Below are 17384 nucleotides of genomic sequence, written 5' to 3' on the forward strand. Positions count from 1 at the left end.
GAGCACAAAAACGAAATCTCTCAGGGCTTGTCTTTCTAAATAGCTGTAAACGGTGCAAGACGTGAGACGAGGATATTGTAATTTTTTGCTTAATTATATCTCTTAGAAATTTCACCAAATGAAGTACTTGTCCATTGAAATACTAAAATAAAGCGTTTTTATCCGACCACTGTGGTACGATGTGGCACTTACTCTCTGTGCGTAATGACGCAGCTACCGGAGCTGGTGCGCGCGTGAGTGAACGAGCGAGCGAGCGAGAGAGAGGGGGAGAGAGAGAGAGAAGGAGAGAGATATGTGCATCTGTCTCTCTAAAAAGTTGTGTTTCATCGTAAGGAACAATAAAATACTTTAGGAATTTACAAATCCAAAATGTAACAGCGTGCAAATAGGATTTTGTTTGTCTTTTAAATTGAAATTTGCTTCTTACACCCCAGAACCTCCGAGTTACTTGAGCGACTCTCAAGTCGTTCCAGTGTAAAGAGCGCTCACCAGATTTCAGCTGTGCACGGAAACGGATCTGATGCGTACACGAGGAGAAAAGGGTTCTGTCAATTTGCTGACACCACCGAGCGAATTTTGCGTGGTGTAGGCGCAGTCCCCTTCCACGTTGGCGCGCTACTCCAGACCAGTTGTTGCGCCGCGGTCGGAGGCGCTCAGCGGGAGGAGGAGGAGGAGGAGGAGGAGGTCCGGAGAGTCGCGCGCTCAGCCTAACTAACTAACGGCTAACGGGCGCTTGGAGAGCGTTGATCTGATCTGATCTGAGTTAATCCGAAACGAGTTGTGTCGGGACTTGCGCGTCAAAGCCGAAGGTGGAAGAAATGTCCCGTCCAGTACAATGAGAGCCAGTTGGTCGCGAGCAAGAGAAGTCCTCTCATGACACCCACCAGTGCAATTTTGATGAGCGATTCCGAGACGTCTGTGGATTCCCTAAAGAGTGGATCGCACGCGCTGAGAAGCATGAGAAACCCGTTGCGGTGGCCCCGGAGCGCCGTGTTGGAATACTGGACAGCGGTCATGGTGTGCCTTGTTTGGATTCAGTGTTCTTGCGGGATGCCGCATGTCATACGGATAGGTAAGATTATAGCAAAACATTACTATGCGGAATGGACACTGACTCGTGCGTACAGTTTATGATCTTTCCGTGGTGAAAAGACACGCATTGTATAAACCCACTGTTTGAATGCTTATTTATTTAATTTTGGCAATTCTTAACACTTAACTACCTCCGCTGGTAAGATGAAGAGAATGTTAAACGTGGTACGTCGATTGACCTGTTAAACAACTGTGGATAAGAATGTACACTGTGGAGATTATATTGCTTGAAATATTATTCTGAAATAATCTAGAGCTTCATAAAGCCATAGATTAGCACTTTGTTAGTGGCTTTAGATAAGGGCTCCGGCATATGCTACAAATATAAATGTAAATAAATGTGAATGCGTGGTCAAATGAAGTCCACGCTTAAATCAGAATATAGCTTAGGTCCGAGAAAAAAATGTAAACAGTGCAATGTTTCCTTATTAACAAGTTCAATTCAACAAAGTTTGGAGCGTCTCATATTTGCTTTACACGCACATCTGAACATACTTATGGGTTTGCTTCAGTTGTTGGGAGAAAAAGTAGCCATGCGTTTCAAAAAAGATGAAACTTGCCGACTCGGAGCTGGACACTCAGGAACGGTGTGTGTGCAGGTTTTGGCTCAGGACAACTCAACAAACACAGGAAGTTAACCTTCAGATACACTTAACACATGAAAACCGCGCGCGCGCGCGCACACACACACACACACACTATCTACTTAATATCTGGAAACTACACTCTCAAGATAGAACTATTAACATCCTCTCTACCAGGTACACTTTTTATTCTTATAACACACACACACACACACACACACTATTTAGGTTATATTTATTGTCTCCCTGCTAAACCCTCACTTGCGATTTAGATTTGTGCCCCAAAATAATAATCAAATCAGCTATTTTACAATATATTTCAGATTTCTTAAATATTATATATGTAGGTTGATCTCACTAAAATCTTGTTAAAGCTTTAATGTGTATCTTCTTTATTTGTAATTTTGGAACAAACAGTAAATTTCCATTTGTACTTAAAACACTTTTGTTACTAACCCGTTACCCATATATTTTTAGCATTTCAGGTTCTCTGATTCATGAGAGGTTTGTGTGGTTGTTTTTTTTTTTGTGGGAAACGCATGATATTAAGATGAAGATTTGGGATTTCTGTCTCAGCTCACATCTGTAGTCTTTTTTGCTTGCAAATGTGAAAACAGAACCAATTCATCAGCAGCTGCTACAGCAGCAGAGTCTGAAGGAGCCTAAAATAGAATCTGACAGCTTTTGTGTTTCAAATGACATCAAGTTGAAGCAAATCTAGCTTGAAATGAAATTTTACTGCTCTAGTCTTTCTCCTGCTCAGTTTTGCAATGCACACAAATATCAACACACACTGCACATATGTCCATACACATACACACAATTGTGATGATGCAGCTGTCAAGCCTTTATGTGTATTCTTTGTATTTGTGTTCATCAGTAATTTTACCATCTGGGCGTGTTTTATATCTGAGGACTGTGCACATCTTTAATTGTGTTAGCACATGTGTATGTGTTTTTCAGGCTACGTGAAATATTTTAGACTATATGTTTATATATCTTAAACATAATCCACAAGAAATGGTTAGAATTTATATATGTATTTTGTAAACAAAAAGTCAAAGCTATTGCTATGCTTTACACTGAGCTTTAAAGCCTTTATGCTCAGGCCACTAGATGGCTCTCTTTGAATTATTGCATAGACGAAATGTTTCTCCTTAGATTTGCTTACAGCATTATAAAAACGCAAGTGAAATTCATTAACGGGGGTGCCATCCAGAGAGGGAGGAGGGATGGGTCTGTGTCTCCCCATGAGGTAGCCTAAGCACATCTTCACCATCTGTGTAATGGTGGGCATCCAAGGTGGAGTCGCTTCCACTGATTTCACTGTTCTTACAACGTACCTCTTGGAGGCCAGATGGCCAGTCAGTCTCACTCTGCGAGACTGTAAATGTCTGGAGAAGGACCGATTCCCCTGCATTTCTCTGGAATCTTTGCGCCATTGCCCTCTTGCTATTTAAGCAGAGCGGACTATGTTTTTTAAAAAGACATTTCAGCCGATGCTGCTGTGCTGATTATAATGAATGCACTAGGGAGAAATTGGCAGAACAGTTGTTCTTTGGTCTGATTTTTCTGACCACTGTAGTGCAGTACTGAATTTTATTGTCACCTCATGTCACACATTGAAAAAAAAAACAAAACAAAAAAACAACAAAAAAAACACAAACCAAATCAAAACACATAACAACTCCCTTACATAAAATTGTAAATAATAAAAAAAGGTTTTTCTTAAATTATATCCAAAATACTTAAAATATATTTAAAAATGTTCTTAATACATTTTAACTTGTCTGAAATTGTAGATTAATTTATTAGGTTTTATTAACATCTCAATATCTCAATAAATCCTGTCGTTTAATTTTATCTCCATGATAGACATAATTTAAAATAATAAAAGCAGATGTCTCCATAATGCATAACTGTTGTTTTTAAGCACTGTAAATCACACATTTGCCATTGTCTCATCTTCGGTATATTCAGACGATGGATGAAACTAATTTATGGCCTCTGGCTCTCATTCTATTTCTGAACAAGGGAATTCAGTGCCAGACAAGGATTTATTGGATAATCAATTGCTTTATCTACCTAATACTTCAAGTGCTTCATCATTGCCAGTTAATCAATCCAGCTCATGATATTATGTCACTTTTGTTTCACTTGCTCCATTGTTCAGAGCAACAGTTAGGTTTCTTATATTAATTTTGCCCTCATTTTACTTTCATTTTCTTTCTTTTTCTCTTGGATTTTTTCGGATTGTACGGTGATTTTTAGAATGATGTCAGTACCCTAAATACATAATTGTTATTGCAGAACAGGCACAACATGAATTAAAATCAGTAATATATGTACAGAACTGTTTAGGGATGTATACAGTTGCATTTATGCAAACACTGGATTTGTTTTAGGCTTTTCTGAAATATTCAGAGCAGTGTTTGATTCTAAACCATCATCAGAATCACTTTAACACTGTGCAAATTGTATTTGGAGATGAACCAGTGTTATCTGTAATACCTGTGAAAACTGACTAGATGAATAAAAAAGTGTATTCAGCAGTTGTAGTTTCTAAGGAGCATTTTTTGATGAATATGCATTGAAAATGCAGTAGAAAAGAGGTGCTGAAAACATGCTTTATTATAAATAAATATCTAAATAAATAATAAAAATTGTCTCTACGATATATTTGGTGTACAAAAAAGGGCCCTTAACATGGTGAAATTGTGACATTTTTACATAAAATGCAAAAGATTAAAGCCTCTTTAATTAGATTAATTGCCTCTTTAATTGCTTATTATATATTTATTAATTTATTTGCTTGTGTATTTGTTTATTTTAAATATCAACCCTATTGATGTTTCCGGCATTTTGAAGTATTACCTTTAGAGATCATTTCCACTAAAAATCCTCAGTTCTCAATAAACAAATGTAGGCCTATATGGGCAAATACATATGAATTAGTAGTTTAAAATCACTTGGCAGAAAAGTGTTTCCTTCTATTTTGATGAGTGGCATGACGGCGCATATGCTTCGCTGACAAGTTGACAGCTGTCAGTGTTAGGTGACTGTTATTCAGACTGAGATTACCAGGAACTGCTGTATTCAACATGAGGTCTTTTCTCCTCAGTGGATGATGTGCCAATATTCTAGCTTGTTGAGCTAACACTGAGTGCAGGAAAAATGTGTTTTAATATTTTTAGTCCTAGCTAAAAATGAGCAATAGCAGTTACTGATTATATTCAAACCTCCCACATCCCTGAGAAACATGTGTCTCAGTAGTAACATAATAAATAGTAGGTTAGACCGCAAGATATAGTGTCTATTTCTCAGTTGTGTAACTACTATTTTTACATTGAACATGTTTATATTCATTCTTACATTCATATTCACATCTATTGCTGCATGACATTGTGACGCTAGAATATTTACATTTCTGTTGAATGTGTGATAATATTTTCTTATTTTCTTAATTTTTCTTTTAAGCACTTTGTTAAATAAATAGGTCAGATGTATCATTTCTGAATCATTGAGTCTTACTTTTAGCCCAGGATTATAAACTGACATCCTGCAGTAAGAAAAAAAAAAAAAAAGCCCAGAAGGAGAAAGACGTTCATTCATAAAGAGGCTGACAACAAGAAGTGCGACATCATAAGTCATATCAAATTAAGAAGGCCATCAATTGTTGAGTGGACAATGAATATTTTATTTTCATCTAAATTTAATTTGTGAGCTGACAGAAGCAGGAGTATGATGAGTCCTCAAGGCAGATGCAGGGTCTGGGTACAGATCGCTGCTGAATGCTGGCCAGCACTCAGGCACTTTGATGCATGCTATTCAGGTTTCCGTTATCTCTATTTGGCGAGGCACCTTACATACAGCTGAGATGGAGAGTAGTGCTCAGACCAGACACACACACACACACACACACACAAACAGAGAGACTCCCTCTCTCTCTCTCTCTCTCTCTCTCTCTCTCTCTCCACAAACTATTGCTATTAATTCAATAGATACATGTTTTAATTGTTCTTTTGAAATTCAAACACACACACACACAAACACAGACACACAGAGTTGATTGTAATACATGTAATAATAATAGTATATACAAAACAGCGCAGTGCTTTCCACTTATACATATGGACAATACAGAAGCTGATTATTTGCTACTACTCCACAAAATGTCTTGTAATTTTCCAAAGTTTATGTCTTAAGAGTAATTAAATACCTATTACACCAAGGAGGAATTTTCCTGTTAACTGATTACAATTTAAGGTTAATAGTGTGGGGAAACAGACATTAGGTAAAAATGATCTATGTACCACATTTGACAGTTAACATTACTGTTGACCACAGCAGTTGTCTCTAAGCTGAATTAACACAGCTAAACTTAAATCACGGCATATCTTGTGAGAATAGGTTTACCTGGAACATAAGGATAATTAAATTTTATAAAGATCAGTGCATGGCCAACAGGGAGAGGCGTTAAAGTTAAAGGCAACTCAAAAACACTGAGATAATCCACTGACACAGTGGGCCTTTCCCCGCACTGCAAGCCGTGAACTGTTCTCAGAGCAGATGGTGTTTTCATATCACGCTACAAAGTGTGTGCTCCGCAGAACAAGGTCGGTGGGGAACATATGCTCTTAGTAATTAAATAAATAATGTGCAAGTGAACCTTGTAGTGACTTAACCATGGATAGCGTCAGAGCGCCGAAGATGAAAACCGAGCATTTGGAGGTATGTGAACCTGTGGAGCTCGATTTGTCTCATGCTGGGAAGTTGGGGTTGTGTGGGGGAATCCAACAAAGTGCCTGTGTGATGGAGTCAGATAATATTGTGCTGTTCCTATTTTACTCTACCTGCTTGTCTCTGGAGATGGCATGCCATTACAGCTCGATGTGTGCCCTTCTAGATTTGACAGCTCAGGGAAAATTCCTGGGTTGTCAATGTACTCTCTCTCTCTCTCTCTCTCTCTCTCTGTCTCTCTCTCTCTCTCTCTCGCGTGTACTCTCCCTGTCTCTTACACACATGCTGTCTTCTTTTGTGGCAGGTGCTGCAATAGCAGACAGAATCAAATTTCATGTTCTTTCCATTTGTCTTTATTACGAGCCCCTGTCTCACCCATCTGACTCTAGAGTGGCCTGGCGACTGCTTGGAAAGTCAAATACAATTAACATGCGCAACAAGCAGCGACATGTGCAAATATTGTTGTCCTGTTTTCTGTAATATACTGAGTAAAACACCATTGGTTTAGCACTAAATAAACACAAGCACTCTTACACCCACACATACAAACATGGAGTAAATATCCACCATGGCTTGGCCTGTGAAAAGTCATGAAAAGGAGAAGACTCCAGCCAGATGAAGCCGCTGAGCCTCTTATTTAGTTTGTTAATTAGCTCAAACCTTTTGATCCCAATTTTGAAAACCTGCCACGTTGCTGTGCTTGCCTCTTTTGTGTGTTGTGCCTAGCAAGATAAAGTGGAACCTTTTTTCCCCCCTTGCCTTTCAAATAGTGGCATTCAAGGCCTCCCCTGTTCATCCTCCCCTCCCCATGCACACACACATGCACTCACATCCACAATGAGAAGTGCCTTATCCATCTCCAGACATGGCCAACATCTGCAGAAACCAGTGTTACAATGCAGCTCGGTTGTTGCTGTGGTAATACAATAGCAGACCTTTTCCTCCTGCTTAATCAGGCTTTGACATAAAGGATTCATTGGTCATGGTTAAGTCCATATTTAACAGAGTGTGTTAAATAGAGTGTGGTTGAGGATGTCGATTGGCTTGCACTGACCTTTTTAGTATCAGACTAGAACTGACAGGTATTGTGTTGAATTATGGACCATGCCGTCTTCAGGTAAAACAAAACCTCATAGTATTATTCATAATTCCATTCCTTTTTTCCCAAAATATATGGAAGTAGACTGATGTATTTGGATTAGTCTCTGGCTAAAACCGAGCCATCTTACTAAGAATGAAATGTACATGGAACATTATATGTAAGGTCTTCTCCTAATTGTTTTCAAAATGATCTTGTGAGTTGTAAGCAGCTATTACGCTCACCAGTTCAATTGCTCTTGACGAGGGCTTTGGAGGTCAGCAACCACATTTGGAATAGCCTTCAGATTCTCTGGAACAGCACTTTTTCTCCACTCTTTATGTCGTTGTCCTTTTTGAGAGCCTGTAAGTGATGTGGAAACTTGCCAGTCTGTGACTCATCGACTCTGTGCAATATAACCTCTGAGCTTATCAGGATACAACACATGAATCCCCTGTTTGAAAAGCTTGGCATCAGCTGTCAAATTTGATCAAATGTGAGTATATATTTTAAGGCAAGAAAACATCAGGGCAGAATCCCATGTGAAATGATCAAGCATCTTTAATAACAATCTGTTGCGTTAATTGTTGACGTCTGGGCATTTGTTTGTTAGGGGAAATCTGTTTTCAGATGTGAAGGCTCAAATTTACAGTGATGAAGCCAGAATGTTATGTCATTAATAAAAAGCTACTGAAGCATTATGAATCTCATAACCAGTATCATGTATTTTGATCACTAGATTGTCCTGATTAAATAGATCTAGATTTCATTGCTGGATCAACATTTTCCCATTGATGTGATGGATACAGGGATGTAGACAAGTGCTTGTTAGTAAGCAGTGGCAAGTCATAGAGGAGGAGCAGGGCCAGTTGTCTGGATACTCTGAGGCACAGTCTGACTGGATACAAAATATTTTGACACAATAGAGTGTTTGGAGGAGTGCCTATAAAATAAACCAAATCTACACAATATACTCATATTCTGCTATAAGGAAGTATATAGATTATAAGAAACAGTAAAATAAACCTTTTTGAATGACACTTTTTGGGCATGTGTTCTGACCTGTCCTCCATCTAAGCTTTTAGTGAGTTTATTTGCATATTGCTCTCTCTTACCAAGAACATAAATAATAAATTGTTGGTTGAAGGTTCACCAATACAGAAATCAGTCAAGTGTGGATATTCATCCATGTGAATAAAAGCTTCAATTCCAAACCTTTTAGTAAATAGTTATACTTTATTCTACCAATGGATAGCTGAAAATAAATCTGTGCACACCAACTAGGGGTGATAGTGAGAAACATTAATTAGCTGAATTAATTACTTTGCTACTAATTGCTTGACATTGAACACATATGTGATATGAAAGTTGCATGAATAATCTGTTGCTAAGCAGTGTGTATTTTGCAGTTAAATATATGTATATACAGTTTTTAGAGAAAAACAAAACACCCTAAAGGGTTGTTGGATGAAACTTTATACCTCTAAACAAAAAGGAAGCAGCTGCCTCTGTGCCTTGCTGCCTATTCTCTCTCATAAGGTAGTGTCCCAGAAAGCAGTGCTGTGGTAGCTATGACGGTACCTGCAAGAAAACGTTTTGGGACACCCCTTGGAGGCAGCATATGTCAGGATGTTGCCAAGACACCAACATATGCTATCGCTCTCTAACCCCAAATGTTGTGGAAAATCATGCATGAAAAATGTATGACTACACCAGCTAGTTTGCATCAAAAATAAAATCTTAAGTCAAAACAATTATAGCTAACTTATTTATACACATATGGGCCACTTGTGCCTAGTAATTACCATGCAATATTTTTTTTACAGGCTGACTAATGCAGTAGGTTTTTTGATATGTAGGACAGCAGAGCATACCTTTGTTTGCTCCCTTTTGAATTAGACAGATGAACATCCTTCAGAAGGCAGGATATAAACATTAAATTTGGACATGAATCAATACCTGTATTCTGTTATACTTCTGCCACACTAAAAGGTGCTTCTTAAATAAATGGGTCAAAGCAGAAACCTTTAATAAAGCTAAACTGATTATCATAGAAACTCTGAGAAACACTATTTTTTTGGATGTGAATTTGCTTGAGTGCTCAAAGCAGCTCTGGGGAAGAATATTTTGTACTGCCAGTTATGGCTAGCTATGCTACCTTCCATCTCATAGATTAATCAGATGGAGGTGAGGGGCACCTGATTCAGGACACATTCAAGGAGTATACAAGCATTTACTAATTGGTGAATGGAATGTCATCTTAGGAAATAATTAGGTGGAAGTATTGTTGGAGCCAATAGAGGATGGGGCTGTTATTTATGTGGCATCATCTAACGTACCAGTAATGAGAAGCTCAAAAAATGGAAGCTTGGAGATATATGGTAATGATGTGGCAGTTGTAGCTTGAAGGTTAGTTCGCTGATTCAGTGGATTACACTGATGGGCACACGTAATGGAGCATGAGCTTTTTCCACTTCTCAGAATGGTGTCTGTCACTAAATTCCTTTTGTCATTGAACTGCTTGACTTAACTTTCAAAGTCAGATCTGTGATAAGGTCTTCCAAGATATACCTGTGGTGTTGTGGGACCGTGAGATCACCAGCTGGGAGAGTGTGTTAAACCCTAGCCACCAATTTTTTGTGACAGGTTATCAGGACATCATGACAATTGAAAGGGACATAGCTTGCGTTTGAATGGCATTTGACAGAAGCAGGGCAATGTTGACGGTCCCAGATGATTTGGCAGGGATTATACTCTCTTATGGCAATGATAAAGCAGCATTCTGGCATTTGTGGTTTTGGTTTTGTTGGGAAACATGCATGAGAGGACATTTGCTTTACAATTTTGGAACCTGGACAAGTTGTCAAATTGAATGTTGTGAACAATGGAGCCAATTGGATTTGTCATGTGCTGAGTTGTTTGCTTGTTTAAAAGTAAATCAAGGTTCCTGTAGTCTGTGTAAACTAAAAAAAGGTGATGTCCAACACCCTCCAGCTAATGCCACTACTCCTCCAGCGCTAGTCTGCCTGCCACTAAAATTGGTTAAAAAATCTCTTAATTGTTTTAATATTGTGGTATTTTCTTTAAAACAACTTCTCTGTTATGTTGTATTAGTAATTGAAATTCATAAATTCTTTGCATGTACTCCATACACTTACCAAGATGACTTGTCTTTTCAACAGGAAAATTATTCAAATCAACTCATAATTCTATTAATGTATTTGTTACTAAACCAAAATACTGGCATTTCCAGTCTTGTTCTACATTTTCTGTTTAAAGCAGTGTATTTATTATAAAGCTGAAACTGTAACAGCATATGGTACTATGTTAAGACTTGCTTGTTGGTGGAGAATTCATTTTCATTTATGGGCTGTGGGCAGTGGCAAGTGGCTTTAACCTCAAACACCAAAAGTAAAAAATAAAAACCCTTTGAGCATTGGCTATGGCAAACAATAGTTCTCACATTCGACTTCATTGGTGCAGAAGCAAAAATGTGTCAGGGATATAAAACAAAGGTTATTTTTTCCCTACTTTGTAAAAAGTACTTTGCTTTTTCTTTTTAATGAAATCCTAATTTTTAACAATACCCATGCACTCCTAGCTCTCACAGCTACCAGCTAGAGAGCAGACAGTTCCTCCAAAACAAGTGAACCCAACCGGCAATTTTTTTGAGCTTCTGCTCATGCTCATGCTGTGTCAAAGGGCAGCTGAACAGAATCAGAGAAAAATGCTATTGCCTTCTTTCGCATACACCAGCTCCCTGATGCCCGCTATTGGCTAATGGTGCTCTGATTGACAGAGGTGAGAGAGTATGCCATTCCTTCCACTCAGAGAGCACAGTCGATTTTGCTCTTTTGCTCTCAGTAGCTCTCTGTAGCACAGATAGGTTGCTACCTCACTCCAAAAACCAAATACTACCATTCCAAATACTAGTCCTCAAACTGAAGTTTTACCTGCTTTATATATAACATTAGCTGTCCATTCATATATCAAGTAAGCAATATTTTATCAATTTCTTTTGAAAAACATTTTGTTGTCATTTCAAACTGGATTTTATAAACAATGAACATGATGCACAGCGTATTTATTCAATGGAGCAAGCAAGTAAAATGTCAGAGGTAGTGCTGTTCGGTGGTGAGTCATTTATGTTAGAGGCAAGTCTTTCTAACTGAAGCCTCTGGTGAATTGATTTCCTTAATATAGTTCTCACTAAAAAACAAAAGATGCTTCATTCAGACTACAAAGTGTTTCAATAACAGCAAACCACACTGCTAGAAAATTATCATCCACAAACAACAGTAAACAGATCTCAAATCATGCAGAATCATGTGGGATGTTGGATATTATTACACTACAGGTACTTGATCTGGAAAAAAATGAATGAAGTCAACTGATTGAACAACTAGAAATGGAGCTGTGATTAAAAAGCATGACACACGTCAAGGCCAGAGGACAATCAGTGGGTCTTTGTGCCGTTTTGCCTGCCGGTAATGACATTTAGGATGCTCTGCGCATAAGAATAAGTGAAAGGGCTGGTGGCTGCTGTTCCATAGAGATAACTGGAGCCATGCAATGAGCGTGTGCTGGATGGTGCCTATTAAAGGCCAAGAGCCAAGAACTCTAGTCACTGTCAGGATTTAAAAAGAACAACTCGTGAAGATATTACCTCCTTATTATGGCCCGTCCTGACCAGGGTGATTGAATGAAACAGGGGCAGCCAGTCTGTTTCCTAAAGTCAGCAAGTCTGACTCTTTCTAATGCCCAGAGATGCTATATACAGCCTTTCTTTTTCTGTCACTTCAACTGCTCTTCTCTTCTTTCTGCTCCAAAACCCCTACTCTCATCATTTTTGTAATGTGCCCCTCCGCACTTTTGTTAAAGAACTTGTCTTTGTAGAGACTTCTTCCAAGAAGCAGACCTCATCCTGTCAGATTGCAAATTTAATCCCATTCAGCCTGTGCACATTATAGTAATCCCCATTGGCACACAATGGCCCATTCCCTACCAATCTAACCCCAACCCATGTCTCATCTCTCAGGATTATACTATTTGTATTTCAATAATAACAAGCAATTTATGTTCCATTTGTTTCCTTTCTGTTTCTTATTCTTATTTTGTGAATACTGTCTATAGAATGTGCAATTTGACAAGAAGCTAAAAATCCAAATAAATGTGAATTAGAAGTTCATTTTCTGAAAATAAACAGTTGCCTCTTCAAAAACAATGACACTGATCATTACAATACCCTGTAATTTTGGAACATAGCATTCTTCTTCCCTTAGACCTTTTGAATGGTTCTATAATTATCTTGCAGGCTTGATTAGTTGGCTGGGAAAATGGCTGGTGATTGCCTTTCGCAAGTCTGGATAAAGCTGAGTATTTTCCTCTCATATGCAGCCTGCTTCTCACAGTTGATTAGCTGTGAGGCTCTGCCAGTACAGACTGACATCTTATCTGAGGAACTAAACTACACCTGACAAAAGGCTCCATGATTAGAAAGCTTGTTCTCCTCAGACAGTCAGATGAGACGTATAGTATATCATTTTGTGGATCCACCTTGTGCCGCTGTACAGCACTCATGCTGCACCTCACAGATTTCTGTCCTTTACAAGATCCTTTAACGTCAAGCTGAAAGTTGATTGTTTCACAATTATCTAGTAATCTTTGTATTTTTCAGTCTGTATTTTTTTTTAATTTCTGAAAATTTCGAAATTGAAACATTTTGTTTTAATAAATGGAACATATCTATTAACCAAATATAGATATTGCTTACCTAAACACCATGGAAATGTGTCAGTAACCGTAGCATTTGCTTGCAGATTAAAACTGTAGCTTAGTTATCTCCATTCAATAGACGGTATTTCAGGTTCAGTGTGAAGGTGCAAACTCACAGCTCCTGGGTCCCAGATTTGTTTCAGAGCTCGCCTTAATGTCTGTCTGGAGTTTTGCATGTTTCCACCATGGCCATGTGCATTTCCTCTGGATCCTCAGACGAATTTCACCTAGGTAAGAATGAGTGTGCAAATTGTGAATTGGTGTCTGTGCATGGTCCCTTGCGTTGGACTGGACTCCTGGAATTCAGGGTTTATTCTTGTCTTATATCCAGTATTCCAGGAACAGGCTGTGGATCCACCATGACCTTGACCAGGATAACCAGGACCTGGTTACTGAAGCTGAACTAATAAATAGTTAGCTAAATAACTCTCTTCCTATCATTCACGTCATGATTTGATTTTTAAATTTATTAGAGTACCATTCTGGTGAATAGCATTAACAATAAATCACAAACTATATGCATACTTTAACCAATTGTGGCTTTAAGAAAAGAAAAGTGTGTGTGTTTATTTGTGTCTGTGTGTTGTGTGTGAGTGTGTGTGTGTGTAGTTTAGTTCAGAGCATGTGAGTAATGTGTTTTTTTCCTTATGTGACAAGAATTTCATCATTCACCTAGAGTCGTGCTATGAAATCTGAGCGACAACAATGTCAGGTTATAATTTTTCTAATGCAAGAATAGATAAATGCTAGATCTCTACCTGGATGTCACACATTTCATGTTGCCAGAGATGTCTGTAGAAAGTGAAGCCACTGTAATGACTTTTTTTTTTAACAAGTCAGTTTGAATAGAACATCTGTTATAGCATTCATAATCATTTTGCCAAAAGCCTTGATTGAAAGTAAGAGAGTGCTGAAATTCAAAGAAAGTCACAGAATTCAGTTTGGTGTTTAGGTGCCTTTATTATTTAGGACATTATCCCTTTTGAGAACCTAGTAAGTGAAGTTTTATTTCATTCATTTCAAGTGGGATATATATTAAAGCTTTAACCTTACTGACACTTGGCCAGATTAGTCACAAGGTCTTCCCTTTCGTGAAAGCTTTTTTTTTCTTTTCAGTTAAACCTGCATTTGTGATCTGCCTTGCAGTATATGTAAACAAATTGGACATTTGACATTTTTTCTACTGCATGTCAGTAAAAAAAAAAAATATGTAGGTCTATATGTAATAGACTGTTTTTCAGGCAAAAAACATAACACTGTCAGAGATTACCTGCTGAAACAGAAACAAATTTCCAGAAGAACTGTGGCAGATTCTCCAAGGTGCTTAAACCTTTTTTTGGTCAATTTAACCTTCATATTTTTAAGAAATTATTTAAGAATTTTATTATATTTAGCAAGAAATAAACAGGAGAAAATGTGTCTTTCCATCAAGATCTCATGTGGTGCATTCCGAAAGGCATTTCTCTATGCCATTTCTAAGACGACCCTTTCGTCCTCTCTTTTCTAAATAATTCTAGGGGAAAAAAAGATTCTGTTTAGCATGCTCCATCACGGTTAAGTCTGAGCAGGGACCGGGATGCAAACATAAGCTACTCCTTTGTTTTTGCGGTATCTCCACTGCAAAAGTGTCCTTGATTTTCTCAAAATGACTCTGTCCCTGGATGTGGGCAATTGCTTTAACCAGCTGCCAGCTTTTATATATTTCTCTCGCCTAAATGAAGTGCTGACTATAGCCACAGGCACAATCCTATTCAGTGGAAAAAGTAGTCGCTACATTTTTATCCAAAAAATGTCATCAGAGCTGCCCTTTGGATAAACACTAACAGAGTGTCTCTGTGGATTCATCCTCTAATGTTTTTTTTTCCAGCTCCATACTCTCACACATTCCCTTTTGAAAATTCTCTCATTTCAGAGGATGAGCTTTCTTTATTCATTTCAATGTTCATTCTTCTCCAACAATCTTCTTGTTCTCTATCTGTAGCACATTTGTATGAGACTCTTTTGTTGCAGATTTTTCTATACAGGCCCAGAGAAAATTTCCACCCTTTTGTAACTTCTGCCTCTGCAGCATTTCTTCAGAGAGAAGGCTACAAAGTGACAATGCTGAATTTGTATAATCAAACTGGCTAGTGGAGTCGGCGCTGTGTCTGGTGATAGACCCATGCAACTGGAAGAGTGGACAGGCAGAGGGAAAATAAATCCCTGATCGCAATCTGCACTGCATTTACATAAGAAGTGGAAGTCTGTTGCAGAAGAGTGACTTGCAGTAACATTACACGTTTGTTCAGTCGAAAGCGGCTGAGGGTTTTTGCTTTGTGGGAGATAGGGGGCCGGTAAGAAAATATTGTCAAAGCCTCATGAAAAGTGTTGTAAACAGAGAAAAGCCAATGGGTAACATTAGTGCTCAGGTGTGTGTGTATGGGGGGAGATTAGAATGCAAGACACTTTGAATTATCTGTGCAGATTGCACATTCTTGTTGTAGAGAACTGGAGAAAGTGAAGAAGTAAGCATTATATGTCCGTATTTGTACGAGTGTGTATGTGGACATTTGCGTGGCATGTTTTTTATACCTTGATGGGGACCAGATGTTTCACAAGGATATGGATGTTTGACAGTTTTGACGTTGTGGACACACACACAAAATAAATGAGCCAAAAGGGTTAATTTTGATTACTGAGGTTAAGGGTTAGATTGACGTAATAGTGTTAATTATCTACATTAATAATTACATTGTCCTCACAAAGCTAGTAAAAATGTGTGTGTGTGTCACACATAAGAAAATATTAAATTATATAAAAGGAACTCTATTTATAAAACTATATATCTGTGAGAAACATGATTTATATGATTTACATGATTTATATATGGTCTGTAAGCCCTCTAACTATATACACAAGGAATGCTTCATGGTTTTGTTGCTCTCTTACAGTTTTTCATCAAGATGCATGCCATCATTCATTTGTTCTGAACGTAATGTTACTCACAGCTAACCAGAACACAAAAGGTAAGATGCTGGTGCTGAAACTATTTACTGGTGGTTCGTAAGGTTTCACACAGGCTTTCTTTATTCATTTCAACATTCATTCTTCTCCAGAAATCTTCTTGTTCTCTGACTGTAGCACATTTATATGAGACTCTTTTACTGCAGATTTTTTTCAATTCAAACTCAGAGAAAGTTTTCACGCTATTGTAACTTCTGCCTCTACAGCATTTCTTTAGAGAGAAGCTTACAAAGTAACAATGCTGAATTTTTTTATTTTTTTTACAATCAAACTAGTGGAGTCGGCGCTGTGTCTGGTGATAGACCCATACAACTGGAAGAGCGGACAATCAAAATAAAATTTCTTTGTTACACATTGCAACTGTGAGCTGCCTTGCAGTATATGTAAACAAATTGGTCATTCCATGATATGTTACAGATAAGGATTGGCCACCATTATTTTTTAATAGAACTAGTTTTACTGGTCAACTGGTTTTTTGTAGCTATTTGTAGCTATATATATATATATATATATATATATATATATATATATATATATATATATATATATATATATATATATATATATATATATTGATATTATATATCTTATTATATTAATTATTATATATATTGATAAATATTGATTTTAGGTGCATTAACATTTTATCTTTATTCATTACTGGGTCAGAAAAAAAAATAGATTTCCAAACATTACTTTTCTAACAAAACAATAAAATAAAACTGTCACTTTTTGCATGTCAGTATAATGTATATGTAATAGACCACTTTTTAAACAAAATACATAACAGTGTTTGTTAGAAATTGCCTGCTAAATCAAATGAAATCTCCAGAAAAACTGTGGAAGACTCTCCAAGATACATAGAAAACCTTAGCAGACAATTTCCTTGTAAGACTGCACAAAGTGCACTTAAGACTGCTTTGCTTTACAGCGTTTCTTTACATGCACCTAACATTTTGCACAGTACTGTACATACAGGGTTAAAAATAGATGTTGCAACCTAGTTGGAACTTGGAATGTCAAGCTCAGCTAAACAGTTTGAGGAAGAATTTGCAACAAAACTGAGACTAGACAGGATACGATATAGAGAGTAATCACAGGATAAGGGGAAG

At 37.6% G+C, this 17384-nt stretch overlaps 1 protein-coding gene across 1 annotated transcript in view; it reads left to right on the plus strand.

The window, feature by feature from the left end:
• The first annotated feature begins 270 nt into the window (after nucleotides 1-270).
• Nucleotides 271-17384, plus strand: part of grik3 (glutamate ionotropic receptor kainate type subunit 3) — an 83692-nt gene continuing 66578 nt past the window's right edge. Inside the window, exon 1 of the mRNA XM_058400134.1 lies at nucleotides 271-1072. Within this exon, the coding sequence (XP_058256117.1) occupies nucleotides 874-1072 (199 nt within the window). The 5' untranslated portion in view covers nucleotides 271-873. The remainder of the gene's footprint in view (nucleotides 1073-17384) is intronic.

This window comes from Hemibagrus wyckioides, linkage group LG01 (genome assembly GCF_019097595.1).
Source record: "Hemibagrus wyckioides isolate EC202008001 linkage group LG01, SWU_Hwy_1.0, whole genome shotgun sequence".
Lineage (NCBI taxonomy): Eukaryota > Metazoa > Chordata > Actinopteri > Siluriformes > Bagridae > Hemibagrus > Hemibagrus wyckioides.